This window comes from Alexandromys fortis, unplaced genomic scaffold (genome assembly GCF_014885135.2).
Source record: "Alexandromys fortis isolate MF-2015 unplaced genomic scaffold, M_Fortis_MF-2015_v1.1 scaffold_195, whole genome shotgun sequence".
NCBI classification, from domain to species: Eukaryota; Metazoa; Chordata; class Mammalia; order Rodentia; family Cricetidae; genus Alexandromys; species Alexandromys fortis.
In genome coordinates this window covers 396,172-420,679 of record NW_026068105.1, presented here as the reverse complement: position 1 = coordinate 420,679, position 24,508 = coordinate 396,172, and the positions used below count along the sequence as shown (strand labels likewise).

Below are 24,508 nucleotides of genomic sequence, written 5' to 3'. Positions count from 1 at the left end.
GGTTGCCAATCACGATTCTAAATGCTTATGAGGCCACAGACCCCAAATCCCACAATATTAAAATACAGTCACAATGCCCAGAAGCAAGTAGAACAGGAGGATCATAGTACACATCTCAAAAGAAGGCAGTTAGAGAGCCCGTTGAGAGATGATCAAGGCTTGACTATAAAAACCAAGAGAACAAGACCTTACAAATGCTGGGCTCTGCTTACGGAGGAACAGATGGCCTGCGTTGCTCTGAAAAAGGGATTGAATATGTCATCAGACATAAGCATTCCTGTTAAGGCATCTCTAAAATAGACATTTTTAAAGAAGTATTAATTTTATTTGTGAGTATGGGTCGCTGTGTGAGCTTAATCGTTTCTGCACCTAAGTAATATGTCAACAGAGAGTAATCATTTTGTTGTCTGTACTTTTGTGTATTTTGAAAGTTTTAAAGAAAAAGATAGGTTTTAAAAATAGAAATACAAGGATTTATATATTGTTTTTATTGTGTGTCTACAATTAGCTTTTTGTACCTATGGGTTCTGTATCTATACATATATTTGTATATTTTATTATATATTTCATTATGTACATGTATTTTTATACACATATAATTACTTGCACTTATACACATATTTATATTACTCAGGATATATATATATATATGTATATATATATATTTGGTTTTTGAGACAGGGTTTCTATGTGTATAGCTTTGGAGTGAATCCTGGAACTCACTCTGTAGACCAGGCATATTTATATATTTAGTTAGTTTACATTATATATTATATATATTTATTTAACCAACCCCAGATTAAAAATATTTTTGAACTGAATGGGCACAATTTTTTTCTTGTCACTTTTTCCAAACAGTACAGCACAACATTGATTTACATAATATATACATTTTTACATATTAAAAGCAATCTAGAGATTATTTAAAGTATATGAGAAAATAGGGGCAGGTTATATGCAATTGTCATATCATTTTATGCACAGAACTTGAGCGTATACAGAATTGGGTGTATTTTGGGGTTCTGAAACCAGTGCCCCATGGACACTGAGTTGACTGGATAATATGCTGAACATAGATCTATGTGTAAATGCATACATATATACTTGATTTCCCAATGAAAGGTACCATGTCACACAGTGTTGCATGACTTTACTTGTGGAGTCTCTTTCTATTTGCGCCAGATAGAGAGAACAAGAGCAGATCAAAGAAATTATTCCATTCAAATACAGTTTGATGAATCAATGGGTTTTGGGGGCATGGGTGAGGGGCTACTTAGAGGAACATGGGTGATTCTGGCAGCTGCTTTGCCAAAAAAAAAAAAAAAACATTACTCCAGCGTGGGCAACTACTCATCAAAACCTGTATCACCAGAGTGCCCTGGACAACTTGCGCATTTTTATACCATGGAAGAATTGTCTCTTCCCTACCAATCGCTTGCTATCTATATAACTACTTACCCAGTTTCATAAAACTTACAGCGGAAGTCGATTTCTCAAAAAAAAAATACATAAAAAGCCCATAAGTTAATTTAAAATACTCATTGGCCTTGATGGCATGGGCCTGCAATTCCAGCTATTGCAAATATTAAGGAAGGGTGACTGCATGCTCAGCCTATTGGGACTGCAAAGTAATTTCAAAGCCAGCCTGGGCACTCTATCTCAAAAGAAAAGGTAAAAAGGAAGCTGGAAATAGGTAGTTCGGTGGTAGTGTGATGGGGTGTGATGCCCCAGGTCCAATCTCAGTATACATGTACACCAAAATCCCAGTGTAGCTAAAACGGAAATGAATATCACAAAGGACACCTCATTCCAGTTAGAATGACAAAATGACCAAGAAAACAATTGCTGGTATGGGTGTGGGAAAAAGGAAAGCTTTGTAAGCGGTTGGCGGGAATGCAAATTAGCACACACGTTATAAAAAAGTGTATGGAGCTTCCTCTAAAAATTTAGACACAGTGTTACAACGGAGTCTAGAAATCCCAACCTTGGGTACGTTTCCAAAGGAAATGAAGTGACTACAGAAGAGACATCTGCACTTCCATGTTTATTGCAGTACTAGTCACTCTAGCGAAAATGAACATTCCCCTTCAATGTCTGACCACAGGAACTGCTAGTTGAGAGAGGCAGGCACCGGCAGAAGTTGGGCAGCAGGTGTGCAGTTAGAAGGAAGAAGTTCTGCTATGTTACCAAACAATAAGGGAGTCTGGGGAGTACAATAAAGTGCTATACAATTCTAAATAACTATACTTTTAAAAACATTTTCATCACAAACAAAAGGGCATGGAGGCCCTCCCCCGTGTTCCAAGCACAGGCTGAGGAAGGAAGATAGAGAGATAAAGGCCTGTCGGAGCTTAGAACTAAGAGTCTGTCTCAAAAAAAGTGTCTGTGTGTGTGTGTGTGTGTGGGGGGGTGTTTGTCGAATAGCTCAGTTAAGAAAGTGTTTGCTGTGCCAGGATAAGGACCTAAGTTCAATCCTTGGAACACATGCTCTATAACAAGCAGGGTGGGCGTCCTCTTGTAGTCCCACCACCCGAGAGACAGAATCAGGCTAGTCATCCTACACAGTGAATTCTAGGCCACTGGAAGACCCTGTCTCAAAAAAAAAAAAACAAGGTAGAGTTGACCTCTGGCTTTCACACACACACACACACACACACACACAGGCAACCTCCCCACATGAAAACATGTACACATGCACACACGCAAAGGGAGGCTGGAGAGGTGGCTTAGTCGATAAAGCTTAAAGCACTTGCCATACAAAGCCTGGGGACCCGACTTCATATCCCCAGCACCCGCCTGAAAGTGCTGAGGTAGTGGGGGTAGTGGGGGGGGGTAGATCCTGGAACTCACTGACTAGGCAGTCTAGCTAAATTGGTGAGCTTCATTGAAAAAGACATGCAATGTAGGGCTTTCACCCCCTACACACACATATGCACACATGCAGAAAAAGAAATGAGGGATGCAGCTTGGTGGTAGGGTACTTGCCTGGTGTGTCCTTGAAAGACCTGGGTTTTATTCTTTCATTATATGAAAAAAATATAAGTATATGAAGCCAACATGCTGACCATCCTCGTTGACCAATACAGCATCTGTAAATGTAGATTCATCTACAACAGGCTTGTCCTTTTAAAGTTGAATATTGGGCTGGGTGAAATGACTCAGTGGTGATTGCCACCAGGCCTGAGAACCTGAGTTGCATCCCTAAACCCACATGACATGGTGGAAGGTGAAAACCTACTTCTGCAAATTGTGCGTTGATCTCCACATGAGGACACAAACATAGGTGCTCAAACGCACACAAAATAATTGAGTGCAGCAATAAAAACTTTTTAAAATGAAAATTTCACATTACTTAGGGGCTGGGGAGATGGCTCAGTGGGGAAAGGGCAAGCATGACACAGTAGTGCGAGCTTGTCACCCCAGCCACAGAGACACGGGATTTCAGTGTCTGGCCTTCAGACACAAGTGGTGTGTGCTCTGTGCAGCAACACAAGTAGTATATGCACTGTGCAGCTGCAAGCCTGCAGATACACAAAGTTGCATATTAATTTATGCACATTCTATAACTTAATCGATGCCCTATTTCGCAGTAAGTCAATTCAGTTTCTCCTTTTATAAAGTCGCTCTGCATGCTTGAAGGATTGGTAGGCATTTTGCCAATTGCATTCTAGAAAGTTCCGGGTGCTTCCATACACTTTCGAAGCCGCTATTGGAATGACTTCCCTTAGCTTCAGTTTCCTATCTTCATAGATAGCAAGACTGTAGTCCTTCAAACTTGAAAGACTTGTCTTATCCTGCCTGTTAGTCATGCAGCCTAAGTGGGACTCCAGAAATCCCATGCACGCTCTCCCTCCTCTTGCCACATTCCCGCCCCTCCCCACGCACCGCCATCCCCCCCCTCCCCTCGCGCTTTTCCCGCTCGGCCGCTTGGCCTATGGCAAACGCCAAGAATTAATTAGGGGCGGGGATGGAGGAGCGTCTGTCAGGAGATCGCCATATTTCTGTACAGCCCGTGGGGCAGCCCCGGCAGTCGGTGGGTCAGGAGAGGTGCTGACAAGGCGGGGCAGACGCTGGGCTCCGCCGGCTTCACCCCCTCCCGCTGGGGACAGGTGGCTGCAGTGCGCCCCGCCTCCGCCAGCTGCGAGTGGGAACCAGGGAGGGCCAGTCCGGGACGGCCACTGCCAGCTGCGAGTCCGGGGACAGCGCGGTCTAGTGTGGGACAGCCGGCCGAAGGGTCCGGCAGCGGCAAACGAGTATCCTGGCGGCCAAAAAAATGCTCCTGTACCGAGGGGCCCCCGCGGGCCCTGGCGCTCGGGGCGGCGGACTGGCCCGAGCGGGCAGTGTCCCGCAGGCCTTCGGGATTCGCCTGAGCACGGTAGGTCGGGGGCCCCCCGAGGGGACGGACTCGCGCGAGCGTGCGCGGGTCCCCGGGCTGCGGGGGGCGCATGGAGTGGGCCCGGCGGGCCGAGGCCTCACGCGGGACGGGACCTTTTCTCGCCCCCAGATGAGCCCCCGCTACCTCCAGAGCAACTCCAGCAGTCACACGCGACCCTTCAGTGCCATCGCGGAGCTGCTAGGTGAGTGGCGACGGTGGGCCGGGCCGCGGGGTCCCAAGCCGAGGCAGCGGTGCCAGCGTGGTGCGGTGGACGCGAGAGGAATGCACGAGGCGCGTGGGGCGGGTCCGCCCGGGACGGGTTGGGGGGCCTTGGCCACCGTGTTCTCTCGGGGGCTGGGGTAGGGGGACTAGATCCTTCTCAGAAAGCCCAGGAAGCGAGGTGTGTATGAAGAGTTTGGTAGGGTTCCTGCGCCGTTGTGTCTGGTTCGTGATGTTCCAGTCACTTTAGGATTCTTAGTAAATAATCAAAAAGCAATGCATAAAAATATCGGGCCCCGAGGCGCCTGGGTTCGACAGCGGCTGGCGGCCGACAGAGGGCCCCAAGCTGGCAAAGGAACAGTACAGAGGACCGTGTAGACTCCTTGGAAAGATCTGGAACCGACTTCGTTAACTTTAGAGACAAAGTCTAGGAATGATGGGACATCTCTTAAGAGATGATGACACGAGTGCATTTGGCTCCCTGAGACTGCAGAGGGCTGGGTTCGTAGTCCACGAGCGCCCTCACACCGCTGGAATGAATCCGGAGGACTTAAGGACTTAACCTCTGGGTGCACCGGTGCTTGCTTAAGGAGCATTTTCAGTTGCTTCCTTGGAGCTGGCTGCATCCGCTTCTGCAGTGGCGTTCGGCTCAGAACGCAAAAAAGAAAAGCAGTTCTGCACACAGTTCAGCAGCACGGAGAGCAGACACATTATAAATATTTCAGAAACCCAAAGAAGGGAGACAGATTTATGGGGCTAGTTAGCACAGAACAAAAATCTTGAAAATGGCTTCAAAGCTACGTGAATGAACCCCAGTGAGTACTTAAGCCACCGCTATGGCCATGCCATGAGACTTGTTTTTGTAATGATGTCGGTGGGCGAGGGGAAGAGCCAGCAGAGTTATTTGGAAGGTGATGGAGAATTCTGATGATTAGTTTGGCAATAACCCAAAATGCTATATAATAGGTTGCTGATTGCAGTCTAGAAAGTTCAGGAGGAGAGTAGCATTGATGCAGTTTGAAGTTCCAGGCTGAGGCGACTCTGTCTTTCAGAGAGCCTTCGAGTAGTGGGATGAGATCTATGTGCATGTAGCCTATTTTAAAAAGACAAAAGAGAGGAAACTTAAGGATGTTTTCAAATTGTAATCCCGAAATACATCATTTGTCCATCCCCTTTTTTTGGTGATGCGAGGAATTGAACCCAGAACCTCATAAATGCTAAGCAAGAGCTCTGCCACTAAACTATGACAATAACTTTATATGATTTTCTTTTCTTTTCTTTTTGAGACAGTGGCGCACTGTGTAGCTCAACTGACCTGAAACTTGCTGTGTAGCTCAGGCTAGCCTTTAGCACACAGATCTATCTGTGCCTGCCTTCTAATGCTAGGATTACAGGCATGCGCCACTACACTCACCTCACATCATGATTTTTTTTAAAGCACTGAGGTAAAAAAAAAAAAAAGACCTGGCCTAAGATGACTATCATGAATTCAAATACGCGTATGTGTACACACACACACACACACACACACACACACACAAAGACAGATTTTTTTTTAAACCAAGGCACAAATATTGATAGGGCAAAGGAACATCAGAATGTTTACTGGGAATTCATACCTTTCATTTGTCTTTTCCTTCAACAGTTTTCTTTCCTTCTGAATTTTTAGGGGATCACTTATTTGATGGACATGTATTAAACATCCTGTATACAAAGTCACCGAGCTAGGTAGAAAATGGATATAATCCAGATCCATGTTATTAGTAGGTGTGACAAAACATGTATCAGCTTCTGGAACAACCATGTAGTATGTCCCAAGCGCTGTATGAAGAGATGCCCACGAGGGCTGTAGGAGTACAGACAGAAGAGGAGTGACTCACACTGGTCAGGAGCAGAGGGCTTAGAAAATGTTTTGTGGAGGAGGGGGCATTTGGGCAGTGATCTGAAGGGTTGGGGCATGTGGATATGGTGAGTGGGGTGGGGGGACGACATTCCACTCACAGGAAGAAGTGGTTGAGCAAAAGCGTGAAGACTGTCTACTTGGTCCTTGAATTTAATTAGAGCACCGAGTTCATAAACAGTCGAAAAGCACATGCTTTTAACTGATTAAGAAAGAGCTTTCAAACATATCCTTGTAGTTTATCCTTGGAAATGAGCAGTGTTTTTTTTTTCAAAGACGAGTAAAAGGAGGATTGGAGATAGTGTATATTTCTAAGGTCACATGTCTAAGTAAGTGGCAGGTTGAGGGCACAAACATGGGTCATTTTGCTTAAATTCCAAGTAGGAAATGAGGTTAGAAAGGTGAGCTGCAACCAGGATGTGGCTGGGAGGCTTGACATTTGACCTGCTAGCCTGACAAGGAGAGTTAGTGCTTAGAGCGCTCCTTCGGGGTGGTTGATCTTACCCGAGAGGAGTTGGAGAAGAGAGACGTAGGTTTTTAAGATTATTAGAAAGCGATTGCAATAATACAGATGAGAGGGGATAAACCCTTGTAAGTTAAGAAAAATGACAATGAGAGCAGAAAAAGCAAGATGTAACAGAACCTGGAAGTGTATAGAGCAGAAAGATGGATGGATTAAAAATAGCTTTAAAAAGATTTGTTATTTTTATGTGTATGGATGTTTTACCTTGTATGTAAATGTACCCGCACAAATGAGGACAGTTCCCAGGGAGGCTAGAAGAGGGTATCAGATCCCTTGGAATTTGAATTGTAGACAGTTGTGCCAGTGGGTACTGGAAGCCAAGTCAGGATCCCCTGCAAGAGCAGCAATTGATCTTAACCACTGTGCCATCTCTTCAGCTCCAGAAAAACATCTTTTTAAATACCAAACTCACAGTTTCACACATACTAGGTAAGTATTCTATGGAGCTACAACTCCAGTTGTACTGGCCATTGGAATTTTTGGGCATGTGTGTGTGTGTATGTGTGTGTGTGCGCGCAAAGAATAGCCTTGTGACCAAAAATGACCTACCTTACTTTTATATTTCTATCTGCTTGCAAATTGCCTTGTGGCGCAGTAGCCTTTCCCTGGCAACCTTGCACATCTCCACGTACTGAAGCAGGAACAGATGGAGGCTTGTGAAGTTTCAAAGCAGGCTCTCCTTCCTTATCTCTCTTCTCACTGAAAGATTTGTTAGGCTCCTCCTTTCCTGCTACCGCCACCACCAGGTACCACCAAGTTCCCATGAGGGATGAGTCTTCACTTACAGAACTCTTTTCTTTTGAAGACAAGGAACCCAGCACTGGGGAGGCAGAGGCAGGCGGATCTCTGTGAGTTCGAGGCCAGCCTGGTCCACAAGAGCTAGTTCCAGGACAGGCTCCAAAGCTACAGAGAAACTCTGTCTTGAAAAACCAAATAAGACGAAAAAAGAAAAAAAAAAGGACAAGGAATCATGTAGAGGGTGAATGTGGAACCGCTTAGGCTGTAAGGATTTTCATGTTCTTGCTAAAGTAACTTGGTAGCCAAAGGCAAGGTGGAGCTAGGGCCCTCTCGCTAAGAGATGGCACAAACTAAGAGAGAAGAGGTAAGAGTGTATTAGTGTGTAGATTGTGAATCCAGATGAAGATGGGACAGCTCTCATCTAACTCTAGGTAAAGGAGTTAGGGTTCTCTCGTTATATGTGTTCATGGTCTGAATGGGCTGGACTGGGCTAGAAGATGGATTCCCTGAGATGTGATAGGATATGCTACACATTTGGCCAGTTCTTACCGTGCTGAACAACAGGAGGTAGGATTGAAACTGCTTGCCTTGCCAGCACCGTAGAAGTTCATCCATTGGACTGATCATATTGTTAAACTATCATTTGTTGAGGCCTCATAAAAGGCCACATGGAGCCAGGAATTAAATGCAAAGCTTTGCTTGCCAGTCCATGCCCACTGATCTCAATTTCCCTGATGCACTATCCGACTCTGACCTCTCCTGGGCCCCATATTCTCTGTACTTCATGAAGCCACCACTCATATGTGACTGTTCCAGATATGTAACTCATGAATTGCCTTTGTTCTTTGGTCCACTCCTAGAAAACAACCAAACAAATAAAAACAACCTAGTGAAGTTTGGCCCAAACTTTGAATAGAGAGAAAAGAGAAGTGATTTTGTTGAGGCCCATAAATTGATTCATTTCACGTCCCAGTGTACATGTGTGTAATTGGAATCAGGGTGCGTTGTGTGTTTGAACTGGGAATGTCCATAAAGTATTAGAAAAGGTCCTTGATAGTCATCATTTTCCATGCATAAATGCTATCCAGCTGGTTGACAAGTTGTATTGGTCTCAATGGCTTTGGCTGTCTACCAGCAGGAGTGACTGATAAGAGCCTGCATGCCAAGTAAAATTTCCTGAATGCTGACAGATGTAAAATGCTAGGTCTTCCTGATGGTTAAGAAAAAAAAAAACTGCCTCTTACAAAGTAAAGAACTGCATTTCTGGTAATGCTTCCTTTGCTTATCAACGTGTGACTTCTGCTCAAATATAGCCCCGGTACTAATGCCACGTTTACATGGGGCTTAGGGCCTCCTTGGATCTTACAAATCCACTGTACTAGACCTCGTAACCCCTTTCTGGGGCTGTCAGATTTTTTTCAGATTGTAGCCAGTAACAGTTTTATCAATGACTGGCAACACTGTCGTATCGCTTGAAATTAATCTGACTCTCGTTTTATTTGGCAGACTTTCCACACATCCAAGTGGCTGTAACTGATACTGATAATTATATTGTAAAAATGTGTATTTTGAGTAAGTGTAATACTTTTCTTGATTCTAAGAGATGTTCCCAATGGAGAAATGACATGATTTGTTCAATGATATTGATCAGGACCCCACATGGCTATCTCAGGCCAACTCTATGGTATCAGTAAAGTCATATAGAATGTCAGCAAGACAGGGAAGGATATATAGAAAGGAAGATCTCTGTTGCTTAAAAAACCTAGTAGAAATTGAAATGATGTAGGTACCTAGCTATAGAAGTCCATTTTGTGTCGCTCTAACAAAATGCCCAAGCATAAATGCATTGTAAATAAAGAAGTTTATTTGAATCATGATTCTGGCTCCTGGAATTTCCAAATGGCATCATGCCAGCCTTCCTGGAAGGGCCCCCTAGCTGCATCACAAGGCATCACAATGTGCCAGAGAAGTCAAAACAGAGCTCGACATGTACAGAAGGAGCCAAACACACAGGGTGGCCTTGGATTAAAACAACTCATTTTAGTAGAAAGTAATCCAGTCCTTTCAAATTTGACAGTATCTGTCCCTTCCAAGGCAGCATCCTCAGTGACCTAATTATATTGTATTAGACTTTGCTTCTTAAAGGTCCTGCCATCTCTTCATCCCACCAAAGGCAGCCTTTAGGGCACAAGCCATAGCCAAGCAATAGTACTATCCACCATTTGTATAGAATACACTTCTAACAGAACTAGTGAAGCCTTCTGAGACTAGTAATCCACACCAGTTAATGACTGTGTAAACTGGTGCCCATGGCAATCGATGTGGCCTTTCAGATAGTGGTAGTCTCTGGCATAGAGGACATGACATATTTAATATGGTTAAGTTTGAAAATAATTCGCTGTTTGTGAAGATATGCTTCAGGAGGAATCATGGAAGTTTCTATGAAGTTTTTTTTACATTAATTTGGATCTCCATTTCAAGGGCTAGAAATCCTCACATTTAACACAGAGAAAAACAGCGGAATCACTGTTTCTCTCAAAACAGGCTTGTTGCCATTGCTAGGATTTAAGTAGACAATTAAATGTTTTAATTTCAACCTGTGACTCCTTAAGGTCTTTATAACTATAAACAGGGATAGCAAAAATACGTGTGTGTGTGTGTGTGTGTGTGTGTTTGAGAGAGAGAGGGAGAGACTCTCTACTATGTATTTCTGATATCTATGACTGTCCTGGAGTTTGCTACGTAGACCAGACTGGCCTTGAACTCACAGCGATCATCCTGCCTCTGTCCCTTTAGTGCTGGGATTAAAGGTGTGCACCACCACATCAATACCCGTGTTCCAGAGGATATCAAAAAGCAAAAGATAATTCCTTTTTACAAAGAAACTGTAATGTACATAACATCCATTCTTTTTACCCAAAGTGCTGGCTCAATTTGTTCACTCTATCCACCTTTCACTGTGTTTGTGAGCTGTAAAGTGTCTTAGAGGCAAGAGGTAGGAAAGCCAAATCAGAGAAAAATGCTTTGCAAATAGCCCATTTTCCCATAGACCCTGACTTTTATAAGGAGAAAATCAGACTGCAGGATCATCCATTCTGTGAAACCTAGAAATCAGCTTCATGGCTCCGTCTGCCATCAAGTCCACTGTTCTCTGTAACTCAGTAAGCACACCACTGTTATTGTTTCCATCATTACCTCCTGGGACTTTCATAGGAAGGAATTAAAGACAGATTTATATGTCTTGGTACTGAACTGGAGGTTTTGGTAGATTATCGATTTCTCCTTTTTGCAGATAATGCTGTAGACCCAGATGTATCTGCCAGGACAGTCTTTATAGATGTTGAGGAGGTCAAGAATAAGCCTTGTTTGACATTTACTGATGATGGATGTGGGATGACGCCTCACAAACTACACCGAATGCTCAGGTAAAAACGTCTCTATTCGATGTCTTTATCTTGATTTCACAAACTTTATTTGCAGCTCGATAACTTGTCTGTAGTATTTTAACTTATCTCTCTTTACACTATGGATACTTATGAAGCATATCTTAGTGTGAGGACTCTGACTGTGAAGCAGACAGTATTTCTACCTGCAAGGAACTTAGAATCTAGCTGCCAATTCAGATGATTGAGGCAAGTAACCATAATAAAAGACTCTAAGCTTAAAAATAGAAAAGCATGGGATACATGGGATCTCAGAGGTCTCTGAAAGCCTCCTAGTTAGAATGCTGTTCACATTGAGATGTGAAGGATGGCTCAAATTTAACAAGGTAAGAAAGGGTAGGGAGCAAGGCCTGGCAGTTCAAGAAGAGAAAATGTTCTAAATAAAACCCTGAATTTCTTCATTTATCTGATCCCTTTCTCCAGTTCATAATTCACCTAAACTTCTTCTTAAGGCCTAAGTACTGGAGTTGGGATGACTCATGGGTCAGAACTGTGAAGTGCTTGAGCATAAGGAAACCCCATGCAAGGTGAATTAAAGGCTTCACATACATAGTCTTGGAAGGTTTACCATAGAGCTGTGGAGTTAAGAAAGGGTATTTTCTGACCAGTGAAGCTGAAGATAAATTCCCACTGACATACTGAGTTCGTTTACTTATTTTTCAACGTTTGTGGTGGTGAATGTTTGTGCTTTATTGTCTCCCCATATCACTTGGTGCAAGATGGGTGTTTCTTCAACCCTTTCCTTCTTTTTTTTTCCTTTTGAGCAGATGTGGTTGTTAACTCTCAGTGTGCTTCCTGAACTGGAGCATGTAAAGCGTGGGTAACAATGGAGCAGTGCTGACCAGGAGTGAAAGGGCTCAGAATCCTAAAATTGGAAAACAAATTCATTGTCTTGTAGTTTTATTGGAAAGTGTTTTGAATTAGTAGATGTTTGTAGGAAATCCCTTTTTCCTCAAAGAAACAAAAATGAAATTTGGTCAAAGTAAGAGGTTATATTTTGCTACTCAGCAGTCTGTGTATCTTTTACCTTAATCTCTCTTTCTTTAAAAAATATTTTGTTTTATGTATATGCATGTTTTGTGTACATATAGTGTCCCAGATCCCCTGGAACTGGACCTACAGAAAGCTCTGAGCTGCCATATGTGTTCTGGGAATTGAACCCAGGTCCTTTGGAAAAACAACTGGTGTGCTTAACCAGTGAGCCACCTCTCCAGCCCTTACTCTCTTAACCAGTGAGCCACCTCTCCAGCCCTTACTCTCTTAACCAGTGAGCCACCTCTCCAGCCCTTACTCTCTTAGTCTCATTTAGAAGAATGTTTGAGTGCCAGGTATGGAAGTGCATGCCTGTGATCCCAGAATTTGGGAGAAGAAGCTAGGCATATTGAGAGTTCTAGGCTTGTCTGTGCTACAGAGTTTTGCCAAAATAAGACAGAACCAACAAAAACTCAAGGGAAATCTCTAGAAGTGAGACCAAGTATGTCCAGTATGTGGTAAATGTGGAGGTAGAGACTTGATTTGATTTTCTAATTCAAAACATCAGTTTTATTCTTAGAATTAATAGTACATGCTAAAAAGAAGACAATCGACATAGGATAGAACTATTAATATTTATGTCTAATTCTGCATTACAACATTTCTCTGAAATTGCTGGTCACCTGTTTTTTGTATGTGTTTGTGTGTATGTGCATGTTTGTGTATCTGTGTGTACATGCATGCCCGTGTTGTGAAAGCCAGAGGTTGTTGTCAGATGTTGTCCTCAATTACTCTACCGCCCCCCCTTCTTTTCCCCATTGAACCTGGGGTTTTACTTTCATCTAGACTAGCATGCCAGCAATCCCCAGATAATCCCTCTGTTTCCACCTCCTCGATGATGGGGTTATAGGTATGCTTTGTTGAGTGTAGGCTTTTATGTGGGTGCTGGAGACCTGAACTCAGGTGCTCTTGCTCACTCATCAAGCGGCTTACTCACCGAGCCCCCTCCCTAGCTCTCACTGATCACCTTACTTACTGACTTCCTCCCACAACACCTTATCCCAGTTATGTGAGCACCAAACAGTAGGTCCAGCAAATATAGAAACACCTTCCATTTTTTCTGTCATCTATTTATATGAAAGTTGATAGTTATAAGAAAGAAGGGAAGAAGAGGATGATTTAAAAATAATTTCAGGGCCCTGAGAGATGCTTCAATGTTTAAGAGCACTGGCTCTTTTTCTAGAGGACTTGGGATCAATTCCCAGCATCCACATGGTGACTCACACATGTCTGTAACTCCAGTTCTAGGGAGTTTGACACCCTGTTTTTTCCTCCATGGGCACTGTATGCATGCGATGTGCAGAAATGCATGCAGGCAAAATACCTATTTACATAAAGTAAAAATAAAATACTTTCAAGAATAATCACTCATTCATTCAATAAATTCCTACCGAATGAATGAATGAATGAATGAATGAATCAGAAGCAAAGCCTTATTTCAAATGCCAGTGGTAACCTAGGCAGATATAATCTTTGCTCTACAAGTGTCGACAGTATAGTGGAAAAGGGAAGCTGGCTAAGCTCTTTCACCCAGAGGTAAGTGGTAAGAAAGAGTACAAATTTTGAGTCCATTTAGCAGAAGGAAATGAATCTAGCCTATGAAGTTAAAAAAAAGCTACACAAAGAAATACCTTGTGTGTGTGTATGTGCGTGCGTGTGTATGTCTCTGTGTGTGTGTGTTGGAAAGCCTGTATGTGGAATTCAGAGGACAACTTTGAATAGTTTGCTCTCTTGTTCCATCATGTGTTTGGGGGATTGAACTCAGGCCTTCAGGCTTGGTGGAAGTACCTTTGCCTACTTGAGACATCTTGATGGCTCACAAAACGACATTTCAGGTAAAATATGAAGGATCAGTATCACCCATTCAAAATTTTGGCCTCACCCAAAGAAGCCAAAACAGGACCTTACATAGCCATAACATTTTTTCCCCACCACACCAGATATATTTCCCATTGATTTTCATGGAGCACATTTTTTTTTATATTTAAAACTTAATTTTAGGAAACTGTGCTAATGAGTACTTTATGTAGTGTGTATACTGGATTTTTCTTGTGATTTTATCTCAGAGTAAATGCACACTAGCTAAAGTATATCGTTTATTTAAAGGAGATCATTTAGTCTAATCTATTCCACCCAAGACTTCACTTCCCACAATTGTTTTTCTAGCAATATGTTGTACACAGCCAGCAAGTACTGCTCTAGCTGGTCTCCACAGCCCTAGCCCACCACAGTTTTTGAAGGAAAAAAAATGTAAACTTTAGAGGTAGTTTTGATATATTACTGTGTAAGGTATTTTTTCTGTTTTTCATTTTGTGCTACATTTATTTTATATTTGGAAAAATACTAGAAGTCATTGTGCAAAGCATGTGAAAGTATTAAGCCTATAGGCATTCTGTTTGCCCTCTGACATTTATCGGTATCCTGAGCCTGTTTTCGTGACTCATTATTGCTACTCTTCCTGTTTTCAGGCTGATAAACTAGGGTGCAAAACTGAAGGAGCAGCTTCTTTCATAAACACAGAAACCCATGAAAAGTAAGCTACAAAAGGAAAGTCTGGGCTGAATAGGTAGTTCCTCTGAGTAAGTGAGCATTTGCCTGGCATGTGAAGGCACCTCAAGGGGAAGAACAAAACTAAATCAAAGAAAATCTTTCATTCAGTTTTTTTTAAGTCCTACTGTTCTGTCCTTTTTGGCTTCCTGGATAGTATGGGAATCAGTATATATCCATTCAGCAGCCTTTCCCAGGAAGATGGGAAGCCTTTTCCAAAGGTCAAGGATTAAAAAGAAGCACGAAGTCAGATCGAAGGCCTTTGCTGCCTCCACTCACTCAGAATCACAGAGCATAGTAGGTCTGTCTGCTCCAAGACAGCAGCCAGAGAGTAACAGCCTGCTTGTCAGTCTTGTTTTGTTTTGTTTTGTTTTGAGACAGGGTTTCTCTGTAGCTTTGGAGCCTGTCCTGGAACTAGCTTTTGTAGACCAGGATGGCCTCGAACTCACAGAGATCTGCCTGCCTCTGCCTCCCGAATGCTGGGATTAAAGGTGTGCACCACCACTGTCTGGCTTGCTTGTCAGTCTTTCAGTCACTTATAGTACAAGTTAGATCACCACTATGCCTAGGAAACAAGCCCACAAATGCTTACTTGTGTATTTCCCTGGAGTTTTGCTAAGGCGTGTTTCATTGGTCAGCAGCCAAATTTTATCTATCTATCTATCTATCTATCTATCTATCTATCTATCTATCTATCTATATCTATCTATCTATCTATTTTTGTTTTTTTGGGACAGGGTTTCTCTGTAGCTTTGGAGCCTATCCTAGAACTAGCATTTGTAGACCAGGCTGGCCTTGAACTCACAGAGATCTGCCTGCCTCTGCCCTCGAGTGCTGGGATTAAAGGCGTGCGCCACCACCCGGCTAGCAAACCAACTTAAATTCATCTCTCTAGAATCTAGATTCCTGACATCTTAAGGGTATTTGAGAGAAAATTGCTATATTATTGTATTCCATCGAGAGTACCAGTCTTCAAGTCCCTTGGTGTATAGACAATAGTATTTGTTACAAGAGAGGATAGAACAAGATTAACAACTTAGTGAAGATGAGCCATCTAAGCCAAGATAGCTCTTCTGAAATTATTTTAGCTATATAAAGCTATACAACCTGATACATTTCTGTTATTAAGTATGGTGAGCGCTCTTGTCTTAGGTATTTGCAGTTAAATAGAATGCTTAACGTGGGACCTTAGTTGAAACAGCACATGGAAATGTTAGTAACAGAACCAAGTCTAAAGCTTCCTTGTCTCTTCGCCTTTCTTTTATCCTTTTCCATCCTGGTTTTGACTCAGGCCTGTTACTTACCTTTTCACCCTTATATTGCCATCTGTTCTCCTTACAATATCTAATACCTGTGTACATTGGGGGGTAATAGGTGACAAAAAGTAGAGGAGACTAGAAAATAAGAGACAGACTGATTGCCTGTTGTACCACTTTCCCTTGACTACCTAATGTAAAGTTTTGTGATATTAAAAAAAAATCCAAATGACCATACAAATTCATTTTGTGTGGCAGGCCTGTTTATGAAGAGCCCTGAATTTTAGATGTGTCATTAGATCCGGAGGACAGATAAGGAACAGTACATTCCTGTTCTCAAAATAAATCCTAGAATCAGTTTAAAATTAAAGATAAAAATATCAGAATCTTAGCAGTTTATAAGCCGTTCTTCCTGGAATCATTAAGGCCCAAACATAACATTAACTCAGTGTTCTCTTTTTGGAGGACCACTTCCCTGAAAATTGCTTTCAGCTCACATTAGATTTATTTGTAGGATGCACAGAGACCTAGGGAACATCAGTACACTGTTACATAACATCCTTTAACAGAAAATTGAAGGCTGGTCCCTTTTATTGGGTAGTAAACACAAAAGCACAGTCCTCTGGAAATGGAAATCAGGTAGCTGAACCCTTCTCCCACTGGAAAGAGTAAAGCCAGAAGCAGCCTGCTCGGTTGTGCCATATGGAGCTAGTGTCTCTTTCATTGATACTGGAGAAGCAGCTAATACATGAAGTCCTGTTGGCTATCATCAGCTATGAGGGCAAGAATCATATGGGTCGTATTACCATTTGCGTCTCCAGTGCTTATCATAATGCACAAGTCATAGGGCATCAATGAATAGTAAGCTAATGGCAGTGTACATCTTTGTGAAATTGGGTAATCTGGAGATAGACAGTTCTCAAAATTAGCATTTCTTTGTGGTGCTGGAGGATACAAGAGGAAGCTCATTTTGTAGGTGTTAATGTTTAAATACTTTGTATTCTGTCATTTGGATGTGTATCTGAGTACCTAAATGGAAAACATAAGAAAGGGAAGGATTTTGACTCTCGGAGTAGGCTGATGACAAGGGGCTGCAGAGTTTGCTGAGGTGACTCAGTGAGAGGCCTTTAATAGAACAAGAGAGACTTTATACTGCAGCTGTCTGCAGATATTCCCAGGCAGGACTACCTATTTTTGTCCCTTGGCAGTGTTCCAGTGAACTGTCCCAGCCGATGAAACAGAGGCTTAGAATTAGGAGGGTTATCCTTTGGGTGGGGAGTTGGAATTGTCAAGATAAATGATCTCTTTTAGATTTTTGGCGAATGATGTGACCAGACGAGAAGGCGCTTAGTGTAAGTACCTCACTTAGCACCACTGATACTTTTATGACCCTCTCCAGGTAACAACTCTCTTCATACAGCCACAACTCAGAGCAGTCAGCCCGATTCATCTAAACAAGAAAAGCAGCTGCACAGGGCCTTCCCTGGCTCCTGCTGTTATGTTAGCCAATGGGAGCATTTCATTTACAAAGTGTGACTCTGGCATATAGAACTATTTAATATTTAAGTACACACAAGCCACACTGGAAAATTGGTATCATAGCTCAATCGTAATTTCCTATGTTTTGCCTGGAAGTACCAAAGGGAGTGAAAACAGAACTTGTTGCTGTTCCGCATGTGCAAGCTAAACATTCTCTCTGCGAACTATTCTAGGATGCTTTTTACCTTGCTCATTTCTTTTTTCTTCTGTAATTTCAGCTTTGGCTTTACAGATAAAGTAATAAAGAAGAGCCAGTGTCCCATCGGGGTCTTTGGTAATGGTTTCAAGTCGGGCTCCATGCGCCTAGGAAAAGATGCTCTTGTCTTCACCAAGAATGGGGGTACCCTCACTGTTGGACTTCTGTCACAGACCTACCTGGAGTGTATCCAGGCCCAGGCAGTTATTGTACCAATTGTCCCATTCAGCCAGCAAAGCAATATCCTTCCTATAAATGGAGAGTAATTGATTAAATATTAGTTTGACTGTTTTGGTGGAACCTCTTCTATGGGTCAAATCCAGCGGTTACTTGATATTTACTATTTCAAATGTTTTTATATTTAAAAAGCTATTCAGACATCTGGAACGTAGCTAAAATATTTTTTAAAATACTGGACCATTAGCAGAAGTTTAATTGTTTTATGTGTTCAAATTCTCACTGTTAAGTTTGATTTATACAATTACTTTTTTGCTAGACACTGTTCTGTGGTAAAGTTCTCGGGGCCTTTGCTCCATAAGGGCTAACTGCATTTGTGGTTATGCTTCTTGCAATGTCCTACTTCCCAGATTATCCTGCTAGCAGAATGGTTCATTTGTCCGTACCTGGATGGACTCTCATTTCTGATGGAAGAATACAGCAGGAAGAATGGGACTCAGCTGCTTTCAGATAGTTAAAATTTTGGCCTTCGGCCTTTTTTTTTTTTTTTTTTTTTTTTTTGGTCAGACGAAGCACTTTCTTTGTTTCCTTCGCATCTTTGCAGCTGTATTCAGCAAGTATAACTGATTTTCATGTTTCAACAAACAGCTGTTCTCAACTCTCCACTTCCTTTTTCTTGTAGCAGTAATGCCTGTCCCTTTCATGTCGATTTTGTGTCTACATGAAACCCCAAAGGCCCTCTTTATAGTACTTATTAGTTTGTATAACTGTATAATAATGTGTCTCGTCAAATTCTTGTGTATATACTGTGTTGGATCATATTTACCCCACCCTCTCTTGGCCCCTCCCACTGATCCTCTTCCTCTTCTCAGCTAGCCCTCCTTTTTCTCATGTCCCTTTCTGTGACCCAGCCAGTTTCATTATGACTCTTCTTGATATCATCCTCATAAGATATTTTCTTTGACTGATTTATTTTTACAAAAAATGGTTGTTACTGAAGATTCTTTGCCCAGCCTAGAAGCCATCTTGAACTATTCAATTTTCAACAGTGAAAAAGACCTGCTATCCCAGTTTGATGCCATTCCAGGCAAAAAAGGCACCCGTGTTCTCATTTGGAATGTCCGGAGGTATGGTATTCCAGGGGTGTTAGATTCTAATAAGCCAGCATTGTATGATAAAGTACATTTTGAGAAGTTATTTCCTAGATTAGATTAGATACATAGTGAGAAAGTTAGCTCTCTGTAACTTCCTTGATTCTGTTGAAATAGTGGTTCTCGGTGATCAAATGGTGCGTATATAAGATGAAAACATGCATAGCCTGAGGTTGTAGCCACTAATGATCATGATAATACAACACGGCATTACTGTGACATCTGCAGAATCCTTTACACTTCCATTCCATGTTTATTGACATTGCTTTAAGATTGGCAGATGATGGTTATTCTATGCATTCACCAATTAAAATGAATTAATAAGAAAGATTATAATGAAATACTTAGTTTTTAAGTGATAGCATGAAAAGAAGAAATTCTGTATTTATGCATCTGGAATAGACAATCTTTGAAGCAGGTCGTTTTTACTGTAATGAAGCTGTATTAAGATCGTAACTTTAAAGATAATACAACAATTAAGAAAAAATTTATGATGCATTTTTTAATTTTGGCATGGCAAATAGGATACATTTAAGAGTGCATTAAAGTGTAAACACACAACCCTAATAGCTTTTAATATAGCATTGAATGATTATGTGTTTAATAGAACAATTCACAAATATGTTCATTTTTTCCCTATATGTCAAGCACTTTTCTAACTTCTTAGCTATATATGTGTGTGTGTGTGTGTGTGTCTTAAAAGAATACTGGTTTATACCAACAGTGTAATTATAATTAAAAATAAAAGGTAAGGAGAGCTCATATGTCCTATTGAGAAAAGCTTAATGATATGATGTGTATAATAACCAGGGACTGTTCTGATGTAGTATTTTCAATGATTTACACATATTAAACACACTTTCCCTTTGTGCATTGTTCCTTAGTTATAATTAAAATTATTTGCATGGTTAAATAATGTTGAGAAAAGCTGCCTTAAAGCCTATGGTATTGCTTTCTTGAAAGACTTTAGACACATTCATGTGCTAATATTTAAGATAATATGGTATTAGTATATCCATTTTTTTTAAAAAACAAAAAGGTTTTTCCAGACCTTTTTTCTTGGTTTGCAAAGGCAAGGGGCAGGGAAGATAGGGGCCTTTCTCAGAGTGTCTGTACTAGAGTGTTCTAGGATAGTAAGAATCACAGATATACTGAAAAATCCAGGATCCAATTTTAATGTGGTGTGGGCTTTATACAGGCTGGATGCCACAGTGGTCCCTGGTCAGCTTTGAGAGTGGAGCTAAGTTTTCAGCCTATAGCAACTCTGAGCTTGAATTTGAATGTGAAGGGGGTTAACGTTAGAGCCTGAGGTGCCTCTATAAGCTAAGAGTTGTGTCTCAATTTTATTTGTTCACATAACTTTTATTTCTTTTTTTCTTAATTAAGAATATCTCCAGGAACTACTGTTCCACAGAATGAATTTCAAAAAGTATTGTTTTAAAACAGCGATTGTCTCTGTAATCCGTCTTTTAAAAAACAAATTTAGAAAGTTTTTTTTTTATTTTCAGGAACAAAAATGATTCTTTATGGTTTTCCCCCTGCTATTGAATGGAGAGCTTGCCCATGTCTTGGAGGGGGAGGGAAGTAGCCTTTCAAGTACTTAGAAAGCTAAGTACCCCAAAAAAGATTGAGAGTAAGAAATGTCCATATGAAAGGGATGCCAGTGTTCTTATATGTGTACTATCATTCCATATTTTAGAGACTAGAAAATAAGTAGTGTTCTGTAGTAGCAGTAGTAGTAGGTCTCTCTCTCTCTCTCTCTCTCTCTCTCTCTCTCTCTCTCTCTGTGTGTGTGTGTGTGTGTGTGTGTGTGTGTGTGTGTGTTGCCTTTTAGCCATTTAAGTCCTAGTGCTAGGCCAGGCATCATGATGGTGCATGCTTTTAATCACAGCCCTTCAGAAGAGGTTGATGGATTTCTCAGAGTTTGAGGCCAGCCTGGTCTATAAAAGTAAGTTCTAGGTCAGTCTGAAATACATAGTGAGACCCTGTCTTGGGGGTGGGGAGATACAGAACTAGATCTGGGGGAAATGCTGGCATCTTATTAGTTCCTATTCTGCTGCTGAAGCCAGCAGAAATTGACTTGGGTGGATATGATCATTAAGTTGGAACAAGTGCTATTTAGTGACTTCTTTGGCAGCAGTCAGAAAGCTGGTATTTAAGATCTTGCTTTGAGGGTAGCTGACATCCGTTCTACTCATCAGATCCCAGATATTTAACACCACTTCTTGTCTTTCCTTATGAACCTGGCATCAGCAGCACTGTGAAACAGGGTAGATTGATTCAGAACAGGAACAACTTAATTACTGTGTGGTCCTCAAATTGCATAGTTCATAGTTCCTTTGGAGTGGCAGTCAGAAAAAGCACCATATACCTGAGTATTGACTTATATTTCACTTGTGTTGAGTTCTTAATGCATCCCCTGCCCCCGCGAGCCCGCTGGAGCCAGTTCTTTAAATTGGTACTTGTCTATTTTACTTAGAAACAAAGATGGAAAGTCTGAGCTGGACTTTGATACAGATCAATATGATATCCTAGTATCAGACTTCGATGCTGAAGAAAGGGAGATTGGTGGTGTTCCCTCCAAGCCGCCAGAAACAGAGTATTCCCTACGGGTGAGTGAGAATAGTCCTTCAGCCGTGAGAAGTACGATTTCCTGTAACGTGAAAATATCGTATAACAGAATTGAAGCGCAGGTGTGTAGAGATGATGCTCTGCTGGGATTTCTTTTCACCGTCTACGCTGAAGCAGTTCGTGAATATAGCTACTTCCGTCTTGGAATGGTAGCTAATGCATTGTGAAAATGTATAGAAACTCAGCCAAGTATTTGCAAGCCTGGGCCCAGTTGGCTGGTGATGATTTGGGGAGATATCTGTAGAGTTGGTGATATACATAACAATTTGCCTTTCACAAATCTATAGGCATTTTGTAGTGTTCTATATATGAAGCCGCGGATGAAGATTTTTCTGCGGCAAAAGAAGGTGACTACCCAGATGATTGCTAAGAGCCTTGCCAATGTGGAGCACGATGTGTATACGTCTCCCTTCACCGTATCCTTCCTTGCAGTTGACGTCTTCATTCTTCAAATCTCTCTATTGGTATGCAGCCACAACCCTGCCTTATTCCGATTCAAAGTTGTGTGCTAAAACAGTCAAAATTGTGGGCTGAAACCTTACCATTGAAGGAATAATTTTTTAAGTGTTGGTGCACCAGCTTTATCAGAAACTGACAGATTATGAAATAAAAGTCATAATGAGTTTGAAGACTGTGGCTCAGTTATATTTTAAAATCTAATATTGATTTACTTATTTATTTATCTGAAGACAGGGCCTCTCACAGTATTCCATACTGGCCTGGAACTCATTGTGCAGCACAGGCTGGCCTCAAACTTGAGGTGATCCTTCTGCCTCAGCCTCTGGAGTGCTAAGATCGCAATCATTTGCTGCCACCCCTCATTTTGAAATCTTTTTTATTATCTATATTTGTTTTTAAATCCTCTCTGTATGCCAGTAGGCAGTCAGATTTGAGAAGCCCATCCATAGTCACTCTCATCACGTTTGATTAAAAAGTTTTAGTTGGCATTGTTCAGCTTACAGTTTATGTTGTACTAGGTCCAGATTTAGACTTGGATGCGAATTAGTGAGTGGAAATTAAAGTTATTTCTAGGAGGAGATGAATCACTCTCAAGCTCGGCATGGACTTCCTGGGAACTTTTCATAATGACAGCCATCCAGAAGAGCGCTTGCTCATTTTCTACACCTCATTGCCCTGCAAGTGGATGTCACATACTAGGGACATTCTTGCGATGAGTTATGCTAATTAACCATCGTCATTGGTGTTGGTGGGGGAAATAGTCTTCAGAAGGCAGAGAAATCAAGTGTTTATGAAAACTTGTTTTTTTTATTTTCTAGTAACCAGAAATACAACTCTTGGCCCTATAGACATGTTCTCTGCATTTTTCAAATCAAGACATTATTTTCCTTGGTCTTTTTTCTTACTGCCACAATTAGAAATTGTTCATTTAAAATAAACTGTGTACTCACAGTGGATTTTTTTTCCTTTTTGGAAACACATACCTTCTCTACTAGGAAGTTTTCTCTTAAAGCCCTAAGTAAACTCAACTTAGAGTCAGGGCTAGCAAGTGAGATCGTCATTTATAACTTCACCTTGTGTAGGTTAGGACTGTAGTGCTGTGCATTTAGCAGAGTCCTTCCAACTGCATGTTTTTCTGCTTCTATTTTACGATATGTCCCTTTCCCGAGCGTGGATTCTTCCTGTTGGGGGTTTCTCTCAGGCCGACTTCAGTGCTTCTTTTCTGGATTTTCTCAGCCCCTCTCCTGTGAATTCAGCTATTTATCACACTACAGTTCCAGCTAAACAGCATCACTGTTGGCGTGATGGAAATGAAATCCCAAGCACTGGAACTATTTCCCTGATTTATTTCCTCTTCGGTCATCAGAAAAGCCGTATCGCTCTTCTCTGTGCTCTACATACAAATTCCGTACATTTCCCACAGGGTACCCTCGGCCCATTCCTCACAATTTTAAATGTGTACAGCAAAAAAAAAAATAAATAAATTTGACAATCACTATCTTTAAAATGTCAGTTTTGTGGTGTGAGAATTTTGATTGATTTGGGAAAGTAGAAAACTTTATTTATTTCTTTTTCTTTTGTTTTGGAATAAGATCCTATTTGAAGTTTGTCTTGAGTTCCTAGAACCCAAAAACTTGATATGTTCTGAGTCAAATATTAGAGTACTAGGTTTACCAGTTGTATCACATTTCCCATCCTATCTAATCCATTTATCATATGGTATTGATGTACATAGCTTGTCATTTACAGAGACTGTGTAAGGTATTTGGTTTTTATTTCTGTGACAGATAGTAAGAGAAACTAAGGAAAGAAAGGGTTATTTTAGCTCATGCTTTCAGAGATTCAGTTTATTGTGCAAGAAAGAGATGGTATAGCTAGCTCACAAAAGTAGTCGAAAAAGTAGAGCAAGCACTGGTGGCACACGCCTTTGATTCCAGCACTCGGGAGGCAGAGGCAGGAGGATCTCTGTGAGTTCGACGCCAGCCTGGTCTACAGAGCAAGTTCCAGAATAGCCAGGCTGTTCCTGTCTCAAAAAAATAAAAAGGTAGAACAAGCGATTGCTTGTGTTTTTAAATACCTTCTTGAAGGTTTACATTGATTTACATGTAGAGATATTTGGTGGAACTTTTGTTTTTATAATACTTTTCTTTTTTCCTGAAACCTCTAGTATTTGTCTCCTTAATGATTTTCTTCTCAGAATAAGCAGGTGAAAATCACGTTTGGATTCTCTTGCAAATACCATAACCAGTTTGGAGTAATGATGTATCATAACAACCGCCTTATTAAGGCCTTTGAGAAGGTGGGCTGCCAGTTAAAGGTGAG

At 41.4% G+C, this 24,508-nt stretch overlaps 1 protein-coding gene across 1 annotated transcript in view; it reads left to right on the top strand.

The window, feature by feature from the left end:
• Positions 1-4,014: 4,014 nt before the first annotated feature.
• Morc4 (MORC family CW-type zinc finger 4) overlaps positions 4,015-24,508 on the top strand; it is a 56,739-nt gene continuing 36,245 nt past the window's right edge. Inside the window, exons 1-8 of the mRNA XM_050124015.1 lie at positions 4,015-4,375; positions 4,505-4,577; positions 11,048-11,180; positions 17,791-18,009; positions 18,926-19,072; positions 21,576-21,708; positions 22,015-22,143; positions 24,384-24,503. Of these exons, the coding sequence (XP_049979972.1) occupies positions 4,274-4,375; positions 4,505-4,577; positions 11,048-11,180; positions 17,791-18,009; positions 18,926-19,072; positions 21,576-21,708; positions 22,015-22,143; positions 24,384-24,503 (1,056 nt within the window). The 5' untranslated portion in view covers positions 4,015-4,273. The remainder of the gene's footprint in view (positions 4,376-4,504; positions 4,578-11,047; positions 11,181-17,790; positions 18,010-18,925; positions 19,073-21,575; positions 21,709-22,014; positions 22,144-24,383; positions 24,504-24,508) is intronic.